The following is a 20008-nucleotide window of genomic DNA, read 5'->3' on the forward strand; positions in this document are numbered from 1 at the left end:
GCAGAAAAGCCAACACAAACAAACCAAACCCAACATAGAGCTAACATAAGAGCTATTAACCACATCACTTAGGACTCACATCTCAGCTTCCACCTCATCTCTTTTAAACACTGTTCCCATTTTAACCATGATCTTCCATTAGAACTTGGATAAAAGATATGAAGAAACAGGAGTAAAAAAGACTCCCATCTCACATGCACACACTATATTCTCTCCAGATGTGTGGAACTCCTTAACTAACTTCCCCAGAAGAGCTAGGGCAGGTCACATCAGGTATAGCAATTTGATCACATGGAAACAGCTACTTGGAGACTTCTCATCGCAACCCTGCTCGATGCGCAGTCACTGCAAAGAGGACCCAGCAGAGATGTGGATGGCTACTGCCGAGGAGTGGAGAGTAGTGAGCAAAGAAACCGCACAGAAAGATTCAACAGAAACCCGCAAGACTTCAGGTATGGGGACTAAGAGAGCAGGAAGCTCCGCAGAGCAGATGACCAGGGCAGACCAGGACACACGGAAGCCTGGATGAGCACTGACACGGTCGGGTGGCTGGCTGGCAGCCCTATTTAAAAAAAAAAAAAAAAAAAAACTCTTAATCCCCCAAAGTAAAAATGAGAAAAAAAAAAAAAAAGTAGTCAACTTTGTAATTGACTTTCAGCTAAAAAAAAAAACAACCCCCCAAAAAAAACCCAAGGAAAATCATGGCAGTTCTAAAGACTTATCAGAAAGCCTGAAACTTTCACAGGAAGACCCCACTTTTGAAGAAAATCTTTTAAAACCAACAGCAACGCACAAACAAGGCCACCAAAGCCCCTTTACCTTAGCCCTCACATCCACAACCCTGAAACCAGCCAGAAATACCTAATTTTTCTGTCACTCCCCATTAAGTAACGCTTTACTGAAAACCATAAAACCGATTTTGTCTGCCTCTAATCTCAACTTTTCAAGAAAAGGTTCCTGCCCGAGTTGTGCGGTCTGTGCACCGTCGAGCTCTCGCTACATCAAGACGTGCACGTCAGCGGCATCTGAAGGGGAAAAAAAAAAAAACCCAGACCCTGAGGTGAAGTTTATTTCTGGGAGGTAAACCCCGGCCATGACAGGTTCAGCGCCGCGGGGCCGTCACCGCACGGCGGGCGCGGCTGCCTCCGCCGCCGCGGGTGCTAACGGGCCAGGCGGCCGCCCCGGCGGCAAGAGGGTCCCTCCGCCTGCCCACGGCCGGCAACACCGCTCCCGCCGCCGGACACCGAGCTGGCAAACCGGGACGAGCAGCCTAGGGCCACGGGAGATGCCGTCTCCTCGCCGCCTCCCCTCCCGCCCGGCCGGCTCTGGCGCTCCGGCCTGCACCGAGCCTGCCCCGCGGCCCGGGGAGGAGGCTGCCGCCCCGGGGGTGGGCGTCCCGTGGCTCCCGAGGAGGTGACAGGCCCCGTCCCGCCCGGCGGCCGCGCTGCCCGGCGGGCGCGGGTGCTCCCTCGGAAGCGCCGAAGGGTGTTGGCCACTCACCCACGCAGGCAGATCGGCGGAGGAGACGCTGAGCCGCACCGCCTCCTCCTCGTCCTCCAGGAAGGCGAGTGCCCGGCCCAGGCGGGAGGTCTTGCCGCCGCGGTGCCTGCGGATCCAGAAGAGCCCGCACAGGGCGATAAGGACCCAGCTGAAGCTCAGTCCCAGGTAGCCCAGCACATACACGGGGAAGATCAGCACGAAGCTCCTGGCAAACTGCGACACCAAACCCGTCACGTCCACGCTCAGCAGCGAAGGCGGCGGCGGCGGCTCCAGCACCGAGTCCTCGCCCGCCGCTGCCGCCTTCTCCGCGGCGGCGGGATCGGTGGCGGACCCCGCGCCGGGGGACTGCTTAGCCGCGGCCCCGCTCATGCTCTCACAGCGGCAGTTCCTGCTGCTGCTGCTGCCGCTCCTCCTCCTCCTCGGGCGCTGGCTGCGAGCGGGCAGGGGGGCAGGGCGGCGGCGGCGCCTCGCATCCTGCGCCCGGCCCCGCTCGCCGCGCACCGACACCAACCGCCGCCCGCTTCCGGGTTCGGGGCGGCCCGGCCCAAACCCCCGGCGCCGCCGCGGGTGGGGGTGGTGCGGGCGGGGAGCGGGGGGTTGTGCTACGGCGAGGCGGCGCCTGGTCCCCAGCCACCGCTATTGGCGCCCGCCGCCCCGCGCGAACGCCCCCTCCGCCCTGCCACCTCCCCCCGCCCCGGGCGGCCCGCCGCCCCCTGCGCTGTGCCGGGCCGCAGCCGGCGTTACCTCCCTCGTCTTTCACCTCCAGGCCTGGAAGCGCCGGTGCGCCCTGCACGACGGGATCCGGGCCAGGAGGAGATGGCTGCCTCTCGCCGAGCTCTCCTCAGTTCCACCGGGACTCCCCCACCCCGCCTGGGAGCAGACAGCCCAAGGGACACTGACCGTCGCTGCTGGGCCTCACGGGAGCGAGGGGGTCCCGCATGTCGCGGGATGGGTCGGGACAAGGGCAGGGGCGCTGGCCGGGTGGCAGGCAGCAGACCCAGCTGCCAAGGCGTTAGGGACCGCGGAGCTGCCCGTGTGTGCTTCCTCCCGGGCAAACCGCTCCAGATGCCCGCTCTCTTCAATCATGTGTGTGGCTGAATGGCTTCTACCTGCTACACCCTTCAGTAACAAGCTTCATATTTTTCTTTGTTCTCTGTTGAGGGCTGTTATTAAGGGACCGATCAGTGGCTCCCAGGAACCAGAGGCCGGTGGCTCCACTCCTCAGTTATAACAGGTGTTCTTGGAGCTTTGCTCACACATCCTCAGATAAAGCTGGCTCCTCTGTCATCTTGCTAATAGACTCATAGTATCATTAAGGTTGGAAAGACCTGTAAGATCATCGAGTTCAACCATCAACCCAACACCACCATGCCTACTAAACCATGTCCTGAAGTGCCACATCTACACGCTTTTTTAACACCTCCAGGGACAGTGACTCCACCATTTCCCTGGGCAGCCTGTTCCAGTGCCTGATCACTCTTTCAGTAAAGAAATTTTTCCTAATATTCAACCTAAACCTCCCTTGATGCAACTTGAGGCCATTTCCTCTCATCCTATCACTAGTTACTTGGGAGAAGAGACCAATGCCTCCTTTCAGGTAGCTGTAGAGAGCAATGAGATCTCCCCTCAGCCGCCTCTTCTCCAGACTAAACAATCCCAGTTCCCTCAGCTGCTAAGACTTGTTCTTCAGAACCTTCACCAGCTTCATTGCCCTTCTCTGGAGGTGCTCCGGTAACTCAACGTCCTTCTTCTACCAAGGAACCCAAAACTATTCGAGGTGTAGCCTCACCAGTGCCGAGTACAGGGGCACAATCACTTCCCTACTGCTGGCCACACTGTTCCTGACACAAGCCAGGGTGCTGTTGGCCTTGGCCACCTGGGCACACTGCTGGCTCATGTTCAGCTGTCTGTCAACCAGCTCCCCCAGGTCCTTTTCTGCTGGGCAGCTTTCCAGCCACTCTTCCCCAAGTCTGTAGCATTGCATGGGGTTGCTGTGACCGAAGTGCAGGACCCAGCACTTGGCCTTGTTAAATCTCATACAGTTCACCTCGGCCCATCGGTCCAGCCTGTCCAGGTCCCTCTGCAGAGCCTTCCTACCCTTGACCAGATTGACACTCCCATCCAATTTGCTGTCATCTGCAAACTTACTGAGGGAGCACTCAATGAGGGTCCTTTCTCCTGTCTTCAGCTGCCAATTTTCACGAAAGTTGTAGGACTTTATGAGACTAGTATTTGCAGGCAGGGAAGAGAGGAGAATGAATTTAGCCAACAGGCTGCGAAGTTATGAGAACACATACAAACAGCCAAATAGGAAATAGGAATAGCTTCATTTCCTCCAGAAGAGAAAGCATCCTCATCTCAATTATCCGGAGAAATGGAAAGTCAGAAAGGAAACAGCACAAAAGGAAAAGCTGTTTGCTCAGTGCTGCACAGCAGAATTGGAAAAAGAATCCGTATCTTGACAACTGAATGTGCTGTTCTGTTGCATCATCTTTACAAATTTCCTCCATGCCTGCAATCGGACACAATGGCCCGCTCTAAGCAAAACCAATACCGGCCATAGATTCCTCTTGCTCTTCTTTACTCCCTCTTTACCACTGACAGTGTGTTCTCCACCTGTATAATCAGGGTAGTCAGGATGAAAATTCACAACAACCAAATCGGTCAAAAAGGAGTAACAAAATCAATGATTTACAACTATATGGTAATCCAAGCCTTGAAATGACGATCTGCTTACTTTGGGTCTTTACTTACAGAGAACTCAAAACACCTACAGGCTGTAACAGTGAGGGGACTGAAGCATAAGACCCTTATGAAAACTTGTTACCTTAAACTGGTGGTATCAAGTATGAGCCTGTAACCCCTTTGGATACCAATATCAAAATACAGTAAATGTGGGTGATTTTTTTGCATTTATTGTATTCCTCTTCTAATCACTTAGTTTGCTTATATAGACTTTCTTATGAACTCCTCAGTCCTGAGTTTCTGTAATTCCTAGTACAAACGTCCCTATTGTATGTTGGCTCCCTCCATTACAAGCAACACCATTCATATTTTCTCATTTTTTTAAGCCCTTTGTTCTCAGTCTTGGACTCCACTGCTCCATTTTACTTCCCTATCTGGTTTCACAGTATCTGAAGCAGAATACAACTGTACCACAAACAAAAATGAAATTAAAATGACCAAAAAAAAAGTGCTTTAATTAACATGAAGTTTGCCAACTAACACTTTACCATATGCTGCATCTTATTCTGCTCTCCTTTATGTCTCAGTGTGTATTCTGCACATGAGCTGGATATAGAATTTGTAGAGGAGTACCCTGTACACTATTAGTACACTGGAGAAGCACATTAAAAAAAAAATAGTCTTGCAGAAGCATTTAGGATGACAAACACAAAGCTGTAGGCCTGATAGCCTAGCATTGATCCTGGGCAAAGTAATTCATCAGTTGATACGGAAGTGTGATTAATCAGAACTAAAGGAGGCTGATACTGAGCCAGTCAAGCAGGAAAACAGAATCAAGATCTTGTAGCGTTAATTTGATAGCATTTATCTGTAACATCAATAGAAAGTTCCGATAAAAAGGTTACCACTGACTTCTTAGAACTTCTGTAGATAACTGACTTGGCCCCACACAGTATTCTGATACAGAAACTGGGTGGTATGAAATCAGCACACCACTATTATAATAGGGACAAAAGAGTCCTGTTAAAATCAAGACATCAGCTCTGCTGCTGGGAGATAAATTAGGCTCAGTTACTCTAGTAAAGCCTTTGATATAATGTTCCTGATAAACACAAGTTGTTTATGCTAATCTTTTTGGTGCCAATAGATGGTTTTATAATTTGTGATTAAATAATTTATCAGCAGAATCTTGGATTTGTTAATTTACTTATTTCCTGATCCTGTTTTTTAATACTTACGGTAGCAGTCTTGAATGCATCAAGAACTCTTGAAGATACTCATGGCACAGAGGTTACTCTGGCTTTTCCTTAAGTATCCTATGCTGAATTGTATCAGCTACAGAGCTGATACCTCACTTAGAAAATATTTATTCTTGTAATATCCTGCTTTTTAGGTCTGTTGCCTTCTTAGAATTGTAATTAATACTTTTTTTTTTTCTTGCAATATTCCTTACTCAGCCATATGTGTTTCTTTCCCCTTTTTATAGGATTCTTTCTTGCTTTTTCAAACTCAATAGCTTCCACTGAAGTCAAAGTAGTGTCTTACTATGTTTACTTTGACCTTGTATCATATCAGTTTGCCATGAAGCTTTTTTTCCCAGTAACTGCCAATACTATTCTTCAGAATAACTTCCTAAAAGATCTGATTTATACATCTGAGTTTTTAAGGACAATAAAAATCGGGAAATTTCTGGTTATATGGTGAAAATCTAAGTTTCCCTTACTTCTTTGGATTTCACACAAGAAAACGTGTTTTGGGAGCAATTTTAATTGCTGCTTCTTGACCATTTTCAGTAACAGTTAATCTTCCTGAAGAACAATGTTTGACATTATACCTTATTTTACCCAACAGCATTATTTCAGTCTGATGAATCTCTCTACAGACTTTTAACTATTGAATAGAAATCTTTATTGAATAGAAATCTGAGAATGTTTACTTCTGAGTTTTTCCTAAAAATTGTGGAATTACTAACATGAAGTTTTGTCCTAGTAAATTCTCATGACGGAATACTCACTACTTTTGCCTTTGATTTTATCCAGATGTCTCAACATGTTTGAGATTACTTAGTATATAGCAATTTTTTTTTTTCTGTCTGCTTCAAATTATCTAATATATAGGACAAAGAAGAGTCAGAAGACTCTACCATACCTGTTTGGTGCATAGAGCTTCTGCTGTCTGAAACAAAACCAAACAGGTCTGATCCCTAGTATCACCCCATCTGGCTTCAGTTTCACTGAATGCATAAATTGCACTTTCATGATAAGATCCTCAAATATTTATTGTTCCTGAAGACAGAAATACTGTCCACTAAAATGTGTTTCTTAGTAAGTTTTCACAGTCATCATAATCTTTTTTTTTTCCTAATGAGACTGTAGTTCAAAACTAACAGCACAAAGTCAAGATACTTCAGAGATCCACATTTTTGCTGTTTCTATTTATGAACCTAGAGGACCGACGACCATAAGCATTTTGAACACTTTGCAAGAGGTCATTTACGTACCTATGTCGATAGGAACACATGAGTTTTCTTCTCATCTTCATAAGGCCTCAGCAGAAATTGGTTTAAAAAAGGGAAATAATACAGCTACAAAGCCTAAATCCTAACAAGTCTTTTCCTTCATATAATAAAAAAGCTTTTTTTTTTTAATAATAAAAAAAAATCAGCATTTTTAAACATGATGGGGGGTTGCCATGTTATCCCTATGTGGGTTGATATTTCCAGTAATTTTTTGGTGTAACGCTGTGGTGTGTTATTCCATACAGAGACAGAGAAAAAAAGCAATATTGCTTCACAGGATTAGAGTAATATCCAAAGATAAAAAAATAGCTTATTACTACAGAATGTAAAAAGCTGAGTTATTTTATATTCCTGTTTTTCTGATAACAGTGCAAGTGTGTACCAAGCCAGACAAGAGAAAAGCATGTAGAAGCTAAAACCATATTAAAATTCCCAGAGCCACCAAAAGCCTTATTTACAACACACTTCTCTTTCCAAGGAAAGCTAGGGCATCCTTTTATGCTGTCTAGTAACACAACAGCTATGTGCCATTTTATTGCCTGTATCCACATGATTCTAACACCCATTTTTATAAAAACAGTAAGACTACTGATGTATTCATTTTTTGCACTGCATTGTTGAGAAACTGTAGTTTATTTTAATACACAGGGGAAATACTTAAACATGCACAAATTTTAGTTCTGTTATTCTAACAGTGTTATTCTAGCTTGTTTTCTCATGCAGCAGTTAAACTTCAGTTTGATCCCTGTCTTTAAGGTTTGAAAAGTTCTTTCCAGACCCTCTAGTGGTGCCTTCCCATACCTGTATTTTTTCTTTTGCCATAAAGCTGCCTGACTAGTATACTCTAATAGGGGTAGGAAAAAGCTATTGGCTGCCAAAATGTTTTTTTTTTTTTTGTAACAAATATGTATGCATATTCAAAAGAGTTTTCAAAAGGTAACAAATCTGTGTGCATATTCAAAAGAGTAGATGCTAGGACCAGAACTTGGAAAAAAAAGTTTTTTCTTCTGTCTAGTCTTTGGTATCACTGTCACATTTGCTAGTTTTAGTTATATGTATTTGCTATATTGTTAAAAACAAAATTCAATTACACTACTTGAAGGTAGTTTTTCTCCTTCAGCATTGGTACATAGGACACCATTTCTGTAGAGTACCCTTTACTAAGCAGATGCCTACTTCCACGTGTTTGTAACACTGTCACCACTTTGGCTAAAGAGCTCTCTGAGTAAATCCAATACAGCTTGTAAGTGCATTGTTATTTGTTCAGGGAAGAAGATATCAAATGCTTACAGATTATTATGGCTTTGCCAAAGACAGCTAAATAATTCATAAGACTGTTTCTAAATAGTTTAGCATCCGTAGACGCTTATATTCAGTGGATGTAATTCAGCCCTTAGAGGTCATACTCACAGTTAATGGTGGGTTTTGGTTTGGGTTTTTCAAATAAAATATCAAGGGTTTGTTTGTTTGTTTTTTTTCCCTCCTAATTGCTTGTTTAATTTCCCTTTCCTTTTCTGCTACTTGATGAAGAAAAATGTTTCACAGTCTAGACAGCAAGGCAACTTTTACATATTTTTTAATTTATTCTGGAAACATTAATAGGAGGCAGCTGTATCAAGGCTTTGCATGTATTTATCAACTGACTACTTAAGGCTAAGTATAAAGGGTTAAATTTTATCTCTTTGAAGTCAATGTGACAAACTGCTGTTGAACTACAGCAAGAACTTTTCTCAAATGCAAAAATGCCTCCTCTTTTGCTTCCCCCCCCCAGTCTTCTAGAAACATTAATAAAGAATATTAGCAGTAAGTTACTTTTTTTTTTTTTTTTACCCTTAAAAAGAAAAAAAACCAGGCAACGAAGTTAAAACTGCCTTGAGGAATTTTCACCCGGTCTTTTAAATCGCACATCATGTTAATAGGTTGTAAGTACTTGCTGTGAAAATAACACACACCTTTGCTGCAGGCAGTAATCCTTTACGTCCGGATTGTTTTACGTGTGCTCGGTAAGCTGCCACTTGCTCTTTGTTGCAGGAGAACAGCTCCGGTATTCGTTACTGTGGGAATATTATTAACATTTTTATTTCTACAGGCGTTCTTCATATCTGCCTCTACCTAACATCTGGATAAACAGCAGATTACGTTACGACTATCACCCTTATCCCTTTTTTTTCCTCACAGTAATCGTGCAAGACTTTACGAAAGGGGAATCAGCCGTTAGGAACGGTTTCAGGGGATACTAGGCCTACAAAAGCTCAGGAGTGAACGGCTTTAAAGGCTGCCGGGCGAGTGCCCGGTTCCCGCCTCACAGGCGAGTACCCGGCAGATCACAGCCCTCCCCCAGCCGCCTCCACTGGAGGAGAAAAACTCTTCCTGCAGCCGCGTAGGCATCTCGGCCTGCCGCTCCTCGCTGCGGCAGTGCTGGTGACGGCCGGACGCCAATCCGCACATTTGCGACCTGCGCCATCAACCGCCCCCTCACCTCTCCACTTCCCACAACCCTCTGCGGCGGCGGGCCCCGGCGCTCATCCATCGCTCGGCCGATCGGCTGCTTCCCCCTGCCGCCTGTTGCTAGGCAGGCCCGGACGCAGCTGCCGCGGTTTCCTGCCCGCTCGGAGGCGGCCGGTGGCGGCGGGACGGGGCGCCGTGCCCGCCCCCGCCATGGAGGGTGACAAGGTGAGGGGCCGCTGGGAAGCGGTCGGGGCTCCGGGGAGCCGGCCAGGCCCGCCGGCTCCGCACAGGGCCGACTCTCGTGGACACCGCGCGAGGGGCCGGCCCGCCTGGCCGCTTTCCCTGCTCTCCAGGAGGGCTCTGAGGAGGCGGCGGGGCACGGCCTTGTGCCTTTGCTTGCCCCCCCCGCTCCTGGCCCTCTGCGCCTGCGGTGCCTCGGCGCCTGCCAAAGCCTCCCCTCGCTGCCGCCGCTCCTGTCCCTTGACGTGGAACAAGGCAGAGCATCTGAGGGAGTAAAGGCAGGAAACAGCCTTAGTGTTTCTTTTGCTGGCTCTGAGAACCCCCATGGCACTCCCTGGGCAATTCCAGACCCCTTGTTTTGTCAGCACGCCGATGAAACTCGGCGAAGTAGCGGTAGCAAGAAAGTCCTTATTCCTCTAGCAGAAGGATGAGGCTGTATCAGCCACAGATGTTACTGCAGGAGAGGATAGGTGGCTTATGAAAATATCCAAAGCTGTTAATGCTTCAGATTTACATAAAATATATTTAATAGTTGATGCTACTGTAACTGCTAATTGTTGGGATTTGGTTCAGGAAACCGCATAATTTGCATGATGGTGTTAAATTATGAAAAGTTTGTAGAGCTTCAAAATAAAGGAAACAAAACCACATGGACATGCTGGCATCAATTATTGTGTTACCTATTTAATTGAAAGAGCAGAAGTCTCAAATCACTTTTATTACTGTTGTGTGGATCTGGATTTTACAGCTAATTAATCTGTGGCCAAGCTGAACAGAAAATGGTGTAGGAAATAGAGTGGCTGGGCAGGGTATGTGAAGTAGCACCTTCGGACCTCCGTAAAAGCTTACATTCCAATATCATTTCAGTAACTGTGGTACATCAATAACCTTTACTGGAAAGAAGTGAGTTAGTGAATTGTAATGGGAAGTTAAACCTTCATCTAAAATTTTCAATTTGTGTTGGTATAAGACTGCCAAAGACCCAGAGGCAGTCGTACTAACAGCCACACTATGCAGAAGCCTCCTTTTGCTGTTTCTGTTGTGACAAATCAAGTCTATCACTTGTGCTATGTACCTATGTGAGGGCTCTTAAATAGGCAACAAATATTGGAAATAAAAAAGATAAATATGTGTAAAAAATAAAGTGCTCTGGTTTAAAGACTCTGGTTTAAATTTCTCTTGCTGTTTTTCTGTTTCCTTTCCTTTAGAATCATAGTTAAGTGAGATCTTAAATTACTCAAGATTTAAGTTCTAAAAATCTGCAGTCTTTCTATGTTCTGAGTGAAGAAACCCCTCTTGATCTGTCTTGAAGAGTTTATCTGAAATAGTGAGGTCACTTGTTCCACTATCTTAATTGTGCAACGTAATCTTTAGTTTAGAGGACAAATTCTTAAATATTAAATTTTTTTGTAGCACTTCTTGAGTTCTGTAAATCTGTGGCATTTTTTATTAGTTGGTAAACTCCCTTTGCTCTCAGGTGCATGAATTAAGTTAAACTCCAGTGTGATTTAAATAACTAATCTCAATCTGAATTTAAGTGAGTATATAGGAATTTCTAAATTAGCAGACAGGTGCAAAACTTTGATAAATTCTTTTAAAGTTTGTTTTAAACATTTTTTTTTTTTTTTTGCAAGTGTGTACAGGGATTCCTCTACTTACAGAGGGACAGTGGTCTCAAAGGTAGTAAGTTTCTTTAAACTTTATCTCACTTTTCTATTTGTTAGTCTCCTCCAAAAGCAGAGAATTAAGTGGAAAGTCCTCATGTATAAAAGCAACGGATTCTAGCGGTGGTGGTGAGATTAAACCTACAGACCCCAGCAAAGTGGCAGTTACACCGTTTTGGACACCAGATAATAACCTCTAAATATTTCCTGCATGCTTTTTGCCTCAGCTTTGAAATAAATCTCAAACTACCTTATCTTGTATTGTCTATTGTACCTAAATATTGTCTAAAACCAAAACATAATCATATACATATTAGGGACTTTAAGTAGATTGCTATTTAGGAGACTATAGTACAGCACTCTGTTCACTTTCCATCCATATCCTTCCTTCCAGCTTCCACTCACACAAGTTCTGTGGATTTTTTTTTTCATATAGAATAATTAAAAATTTAAAATCTACTGCTAAAATATTGCTTCCATATAATGAATTAGCAAAAAATGGGCACCATATGTTTATTTTCTTCCACCAGTGCAGCTCATCATTCAAATATTTATTAGCAATTACTTCGTTAATCTTTAGTCGTTTTTACCGAGTCTGAATTTGAGGATATGTGTAGCCTGGTCATGTCACTTTGAATATAGTCATCATTCTTCAATGAGCTAGTTAAAAATATAAAGTAGATTAAAATTCCTTATTTGCTTTAGTGATCTCAAGCAATATGTTTTGTTTGTTTGTTTTTTTTTTTTAGTTTAATCTATTTAGCAGCAATGAAGCAGTTAAGGGCAGTAACTCTACAAATGAGGATAGAAAAATATAACCTACTTAAGAAGGGAGAGGTCTAAAACAATCTTCGTGTATGCTGTGATTATTTTAATTGTTTTTTTACTTTTTTCTTCAGTGCTACATAAATTTATTTCATATGGCAGTCAACTTACACATGTAGTCTGAACCATTTAAAAATATTAAGTGGCAGTTGACAGAAAAATAGTGGCAGCATTTTTTGAGATGCATGCATTACTAAACCAGAAGCTTCCTTGTTCACTTGAAATGCACAGTAATCTGTTTTTAACTTTCAGCATTTAAAAATCTATCAAAAATGTGTTGTTGCTGTGTCATATCTCTGCTGATTAAAAAAAAAAAAAGATATTACATTTGTCATAGTGTTTTTAGATTCACAGCTTGCCCATGTTATTTATTCCCTCAAATGTATCCCTGTATTTACTGTTTGCCATGTGAATGAGTTCTGTGAGTGATTCAGCAGGAGAAGGACCTGGGTGTCCTGGTGGACAGAAACTTGAACATAAGTTGTGAAGGTGCTCTTCAAGTGGCTACGGCTAACCGCATACTGGTTGTGTGTATTGTGAAGACTGTAGCTGGCAGGTGTATTTTCCTCTGCTTAGCACTTGTGAGGCCCTGTCTGCAGTGCTGTGTCTGGTTCCAAGGCCCCCGGTACTAAAGAGGCTCTAGAGTGAGGCACTGAGGTGACTGGGGCTGGAGCCCTGGTGTATGTGGGAAGGAGGACAAGGAGCTGTTCAGGCTAGAGAGAAGAAAATTAAGAGCGGGGTCTAACTGCAGTCTTCCAAGCATCTAAAGAGGATCTGTGGAAAAGATGGAGCCAAATTCTTCTCTGAGATGTACAGTGAGAGGGCAGAAGGTAGTGATCCTAACTATCAGCAAGGGAAATTACAACTCTGTATAGGGAGATTATTTTAAAATGACAGTGGCCAAACCTATGAACCAAGTTGCCCAGAAAAACTCCAACCTCAGAGATATTAAAACCTCACCTAAATAAGTCACTGACCAGGTCTTTGAAGTTAGATCTAGTAGAGCAGGAGGTTGAACCTAATGACACTGATACGTTAATTACTTTCCGAAAGTGGCCTGAGTGGGTGTACCCATTTAGTCTGTAACATAGTTGAATGGCCATTATTGGAAGACCAATTTTAAGCCTTTCCTGAAGGGCTGCACTGCACTGTTGTCGCATAGGCACTGACCTCAAAATTGGTTATTATGTGTGTACAGAGCTGGATAACCCAGTAGAATTCTGAACCTCAGGCCTCTTCCAGGTCCAGTCAGATCAGATATGCTGTAAATACGCACATTAGGGCTAAATCAAATTAATGTTTATATAACAAAATTCAGTGGTACTTGCCATATCTTGATCCTTTCCTTTTAAAAATTGTTCATTGTTAAATGATTTACTTCTCTTTGCAAATTGATTACTTAGTCTATTGCTGTCTTTTCTGTTCTAGAGAAGAACCAAAGAAGATACTTGGAAATCAGAAGAACTTAGGAAACATCTTAGGGTGATTTTATTTTACTTCTGCTAGTTTTGATATTAAGTTACTTTGCAGCAGTAGAATGTATTGACAATCTAAGTACAGAGAGTTGACTGTTTATTCTGCTAGCCACTCTGCCTTGTGGGATCTATAATTGGTCTTTAAGGCTTTTTGGTACACCAGACACTTTAAATCTGCATCGTTGAATAGAAACAGTACAGATCATTAAAGTGTAGCTGCTAACTTCCTTGGCACAACTGAGTGTTCTGGAATCTGTCTAGTCCAAGTGTGTCCAGAGGCTGGATACTTTTCTGTGTCTTGTGCAGTCCTTTGATAAACTAAAGCATCCTACTTGTTCGTCTGTTACCTAGCTTTCTCTTACCTAGCTCCCCATTACTTCTGTGCCAGTGCTGCAGTATAAGTACTTTGTATTTTTCAGACGTTCAGTAACATTTCTGCTACTTCTACGTGGGCTAAAACAAACAAATTTGACTTAAATGCTTTAGTTCCAACAGAAGTGATGTGGTTGGACCTTCATTTCTGCAAAACAGATGGATAAAGTTTAATTCACTTTACTCATTGACTATAACCAAAGCAAGGTCTGTTTGTTCTGCATTGAGTAAATAGCTGAAATCGTGGTTACAGTTAAATCAGTGGGAGTTGTGTTACTTGCTTCAGGAAGGTTAAAATAAAATCTGTTATGACTTCAGAAAAAAATAAGAATGGTTGCATCCTCAGGAATCTAGGCCAAAAACTTTCACAGTTTTCATATGCTGCTTTCTGTTCAAGTAAAAGCTAGTCATCTATTCTAAAGGCAGCTGCAGGATGCCCAGTTACCTGCCATTGTTGTTTATATCTGTAACGTATTTTACAAGATGGCACAATTTCTGTCTACATGAGCTAACAACTTTAATCTGCTTAGTTAATTTTTCAGCCTAGCTCCACAGGTTGAATTTTACCAAATTATTTTCAAATACATTGAAAATGCATCTTATTATTTATTTTATTTATTAGTTCTTTTTACAATAAGTACAGACGTAACATTATCCATTATATAAAGTAAGCCTAGAAATATATCAGCATTTTATTACAGTTTGGGAAATTAAATTTTAAATCCACAGGTTGCTTTTTGTTTTGGTTTTTTTTTTCACATGAATACATTTTATCTACATAGATTGATGAATTATAATATTAGACTTTTTTTTTTTTTTAATTTCAGGCATCACAACCATATAGTCAAAATGAAGACCAAAACCTCAGAGAAAAGAAACTGCAGAAAGAGAAGTCTATTCATGACACAGACACTCATAAACATGAACACAAAGACAGAGGAAAGAGCAAGGAAAGAACAAAAGAGAGAGAAAGATTTAAATCTAGTGAAAGAGATAGGGATAAAATGAGAGAGAGAGAAAGGGGAAAAGAGCACCAGAGAGAAAGAGACCGAGAGAGATACAAAGAGAAGCGTCAAGAGTCAAGTTTGGAGAAGGAAAGATACAGTGTACCAAAAGATAAAGACAGGGAGAGTGATAGAGAACAAGACAAAAAGCATAGAAGACATGAGATAAAGCAAATAGATGCACAAAATAATCTGAAATTATTTGAAGGAAGAGATAAAGAACATCACAGAAGAAGAGAAAGCAGGCATCATTTGGGTAAGTGGCTTTGGGTTGCTCTTGTACTTTGAAATATTTGATATTTAGAGAGAAATATTCTGAGTACTGACTAAAATGGATATGTTTACAGAATCTTGCAGTAACCTAATTTTATTTTGCTGCTTTTAAAAATTTTGACGCTCGTTTCCCTTCCCCTGAAGAGAGGGTGAATGTCACTGTTTTTGATGGTCGGTTGACTTGAAGAGAATAAGTACCTTCCTGCCTAGACACTCGCTTCTGAGTGATCCATCTGAACCCTCAAGTTGCACGGTGATTGCTGAAGTTAGTAGCATGTGTCATTACCCTTACAGTAACACAAGACAATTGAAAACAGAGGGATTTCATTATGAAAGAAAAAGAAGTAACCAGCTTTGGAGAGACAATTTCAGCAGAATATTAAGTTGTTTTTAGAAAGCTCTTATGTTTTAGAAAATCCATGTCACTGCAATCGTATTTTATACATGCTACAGTTAATTACATACAGTTTGAGTATAATAAAATTTGTTCATTAATTTATGTATATATTTTCTAGGGGAGGAGAAAACAAGAAGCGAAGAGCAAGAAAAAAGACATAGAGAAAAGAAGGTAAAGGAAGGGAAAGGAGTGAAGTGTTTCATAATGGAATAAGATAAAATTGTAGAATAATGAAGAAACTCAATCAGATTCCAGTCCCCAAGAAATCCAAGAGATGCATACGTAGTAAGGTCCTCACAAGTGTACGAAACACACAACAGCAGTATACATATCTGAGCCATTCTGTTTTAGGGACATACTTAATTCTTTTTTAAAATTAAAAGTAAAATTGAGTTTGCATAGCAAACATTGCTTTATTTTTGTATGGTTACATCAGAATTTTTCATATGCTATTTATGCCTTTATTACAAGGATATTGGTAAGTATATACCCTATTTTATATTAGATCACCTAGTAAACAAAGAATTGAATTTCTGTGTGAAGAATACATAAACTGAAGAATTTTCTTGTAGCAAAGTATGTGATATCCCAGAAGAAATATCAGAATCTCAAGTGATATGATAATTTGAAACTTGTCATCGTAGGAGATTAAAAAAAAATGGCTAGAAGATCCACTTGGAGGAAGAGATTAGGTACTTACAAATCCGTCATTCTAATGGTCAAAAACGGATACATTTGTGAAGACAAAACAGTCTTGGAGAACTTTCTTTAATGTTATTTTTCTCTTTCCAGGATAATGATACCAAAAAAAGAATTGACAAATTTTTAGCCTACAAAGTTGAAGAAGGTGAACATGTGCACAAATTACAGAGACCTCAAGAGCTGGATAAAGAGGAAGAAAGAAGACACAGAGAAAAAAAAGAACATTCTGTTAGGCCAGAAAAAGAGGGGCTTTCAAAAGAGAGAAGTCATAAACGTTATGAAAAGGAAGAAGAAGAAAAATATAAATCAAAGAAATCTAAAGAGGGATCTTCCCGTGGAGACAGAGAAGGACAACCAGCAGAAGCTAATGAGAGAGTGAAAAGTAGAGAAAATGAAAGAAAGAAGCGTGATCTAAGGGTTAGTTTTGTTAAGACTAAAACTTTACTTTATAACTTACTTTAATTGTTGATATATCATCATTGATAAGGCAAATAATAAAAATACTAGGATCGTAAGTCAATGGTCTCTGAAATTTGAGGCTAAAGTGGTAGATTAAAATACTACATATACACTTAAGTATCCTAACCTGGCGCTGATTCCTTCCATGAAATTTAACCTAGAAACTTGTCTGTGTGTCAGAAATGTCTTTTATTCATAACATTCTTTATTGCTATGACTTCTGAAATTTTTACTAACATTTTGAAGTGAAGATAAGGTTAGAGGTCCATTAAAATGTATTGGCTGCCTTTATAGAAAAATGTATTATTTTAATAGAAGCCATTTTCAATATTGCCTATAAAGGGATCACAAGTAGGCACATGAGTATAGAGGCCTTATATTTATGGTTTTCACCTGTACTTCAGAAGCCATAGAATATCTTTTATGCTTCTAGTACAGAGTATGATGTGATATCCTAGACACTTAATCAAAACATGGTCTTTTTTACTGTTTTTTATAATACAAGTATTCATTCTACAAGAATGAGAAAAGAAATATATAGTAATATGTAACTCTTAAAATCTGAAACAAGTTTCATGGATCACAGTACTATTAGGTGGTCTAGGGTAGTCTCTTCTGCTGCCTAAAGGGTGAAGATGTACAAGCTTCTCAAATAAATGTTCAGAAATATATTTTCTAGTGAAAATACTAGGCATCTTCAGTGTAGGGACGTACCACAAGTGATTCCTGTAACTGACTTTCTGCAGCAGAATTCAAAAGTCTATCAGGAGCTTGCTCAAGGTTTGACTTCCTTGGAAATTTAGTCAGGTAGCTGTTACAGAATATACGCACTGATGCTGATACTTCTGTCTCAAAGTTATGTTTCTTTTTCTGATGTTCATGAATAAGGAAAAGCACCATAGTCTTAAACAGCCTATTGAATATATTTCCAAACTTAGGCAAACCTTCATAATATGGAATTTAAGTGTCAAATCCCTATAATGGTGACTAAAAGTGCCTGAAACTGTTCTCTGTCCCTGGGTCAAACTGGTGTAAGATGCAGCCCGTGCTGTTAAAATCTCATTCTTTGAAATAGGCTGGCCACAGCCTACTAAGGTCAGCCCTTAGTCCCTGCCAGTTTTTCAGCCACACCTAGGGGTTATTTAGGAGAGTGCTCTGGGCTTACAATTTAAGCAGTATACGTTAAGCCCAGAGTGTTTTTTAGCCATTGTTACTAACATACTAATGTGAAGATATACTATAAAAAAGCTGGAATTTACTTGGTAAAGCATTGTAAGGTTTTGTTAGCAAAGGAGAAGGCTCAAGATCCTGTCTTGTTTCCTTTCTGAAATGCATTGCAGAAGGGGATATAGCCAGTCTTCATTCCTAAGTATTTAATATTTTCAGAAGCAGCTCAAATTACATATGTAGCATATCTCTTATGGATGTTTATTTTCTTTGCTTACTATATCTGTAAGGAGGAGATTATTCTGATGTTAGTTTATATACAGAACTTCTTACAAGCAATGTGTCATTAAAAAATAGTATGTGTCATCGAAATAATTCATTAGAATCCTTTCTTACTGTTTAATATCACTACTGCTAATACAGGTTCATATACATATTTCCTCCCAGTGTTTCTGACATGTGAATATTGTGACTTCTTTTTCAGGACGGCGAATACAAAAAAGAGGAGAGGATTCAAGAGGAAATGAGCCATCAGCGTGTAAGGTAAATTCAGAGATTTGAAATAACTATCTACTGTATGGTATCTAATAACATTCAGTCACCATAAACAAAATAAACATGAATTATTTATCTCAAATATCTAGGGTGAGTGTGATTTTTTTCACAGGCCCTTTGTACAATATTGTAGAAATTTAAAAAAAAAAAAAAAAAATCTGTGTTTTGCCTCTAAGAGGATTCATATATATACACAGCTGCGTATTACTACTGTTTCTTACGCATAGGATAGATCACTTTAGTCACAGTGAATTTGTCATTGTGGAAGTATATTCCTGTACAAAAGAAAAAAATGAAATATTTCAGAATACATATGTTGGGATGCTTCCTAGCAGCAGCACTCAACTGTTTCAAGCAGTGCCAAATATACAGGTTATGTTTTGAAGCTGTTGCTGTTGGAATGTTGTGGGGGAGTCATTGTTTATACATAGCTGGGAAAAAGGAGTTAACTTTTTCTGAATGGCAAGGAAGGCAGTATGGTTTACTGGGATGTCCCAAAACCCGGGTTCAGCCTAAAGCACTGTCAATGTTGAATCATTCTGATTTGTTATGAGAGATCCAGCCAAATTTTTACTGTTACCTTTTCTTATGTTCATCAATCTCAACAGCAGTATATATGAACACCCTCTTACTTAAGTAGTCAGGACATTCTTTTCTTGAAGTCCGATACTCTGTTTATAAAATAATCAAATAAATTGTTAAGAAGCAGAGCTGGTTGTTGATTTGCTCCCGCTCTCTGACCTTGATTGTATTGTCCTCATAAATAAAACCCCCGAATGAAAGACTAGGTTTGAATGTCAGTCTATGATTTATAGCTTTAGAGCGCATTACACCAAACTGATCTTGATCTACAGTTTGCTGCAGATATTAATACAACTAATAGATGTGTGTGTTTAGTAGGTTTTCTCCTCCTTACTTTTTCTTCTGTTTTGATGCAATTATAGACATTAAATTTGGACAAGGTTTTTGCAGTTTTTAGCTGATTAATGAAACTTGGCTGTTTCATTATAATGAAATGTAGAAATATTTCAGTTGATTGGAATATGATTCTATCATATTTAATTGGAAATTTTCAACTATTTATTTCTTTTTCAGGAAAAAAACCATGTTTTTTTCTGAAACAACAAACACACCCCCCCCCCGAAAACAAAAACAAAATAAAACTAGTGCTTTCTACTGAGTTAACCAATAAAATTGATGTTCTTTTTTTCAACAGGACTCTAAAAGATAAAGGAAAACTCATTGAAAAAGAGGAAAAGGATACAAGACAAGAGGTAAAACTTTTTGGGTTTGGAACTTGGGATTAATAACAATTACAGTATGTATTTCAATATAATGCCATTCTAAGATAAGATAAGATGTATGTATATTGGTCTTCAGGTATCTCCTACACCCTCTTTCTGGATACAGCATTAAATAATTGATTTCTTCTGTATAAATTTGCTAATTATTGAAGGTAGCCATCTATCCAACTATCTTCTTTCCAGTATCTTCTATGTTTTGAAAAAAAAAAAATTCTCAGTAAGTGGGAAGAGTTTAGATATGTAATACAAATCATCTGCACGTACCTAAAGTATATTACTTCTTCCTACAACTGACAGGCAAATAATACGTAATGTAAGCCAAATAAAATGCAAGTTTGGTCAGTTTTGCCCGAGTTGACACCCTGATTAATAAAATTTATTCTTGACTCAAAGATCGATCTGAAAAATGACAAGAAGTGG

At 40.8% G+C, this 20008-nt stretch overlaps 2 protein-coding genes across 3 annotated transcripts in view; one reads left to right on the forward strand and one right to left on the reverse strand.

Annotated features, from left to right (window-relative positions):
* The window catches only part of ESYT2 (extended synaptotagmin 2), an 82169-nt gene extending 80133 nt beyond the window's left edge, over positions 1 to 2036 (reverse strand). Inside the window, exon 1 of one of the 2 annotated variants that reach the window (XM_086741883.1) lies at positions 1501 to 2036. In XM_086741883.1, the coding sequence (XP_086598009.1) occupies positions 1501 to 1869 (369 nt within the window). In that variant the 5' untranslated portion in view covers positions 1870 to 2036. The remainder of the gene's footprint in view (positions 1 to 1500) is intronic. The other variant, XM_086741884.1, reaches the window with a different exon arrangement.
* A 7237-nt stretch (positions 2037 to 9273) lies between these two features.
* Positions 9274 to 20008, forward strand: part of DYNC2I1 (dynein 2 intermediate chain 1) — a 34441-nt gene continuing 23706 nt past the window's right edge. The window contains exons 1-7 of the mRNA XM_086741521.1: positions 9274 to 9376; positions 13309 to 13362; positions 14555 to 14987; positions 15520 to 15572; positions 16194 to 16520; positions 18214 to 18272; positions 19501 to 19558. Of these exons, the coding sequence (XP_086597647.1) occupies positions 9362 to 9376; positions 13309 to 13362; positions 14555 to 14987; positions 15520 to 15572; positions 16194 to 16520; positions 18214 to 18272; positions 19501 to 19558 (999 nt within the window). The 5' untranslated portion in view covers positions 9274 to 9361. The remainder of the gene's footprint in view (positions 9377 to 13308; positions 13363 to 14554; positions 14988 to 15519; positions 15573 to 16193; positions 16521 to 18213; positions 18273 to 19500; positions 19559 to 20008) is intronic.

Source organism: Chlamydotis macqueenii, chromosome 2 (genome assembly GCF_036417535.1).
Source record: "Chlamydotis macqueenii isolate bChlMac1 chromosome 2, bChlMac1.mat, whole genome shotgun sequence".
Taxonomy (NCBI): domain Eukaryota; kingdom Metazoa; phylum Chordata; class Aves; order Otidiformes; family Otididae; genus Chlamydotis; species Chlamydotis macqueenii.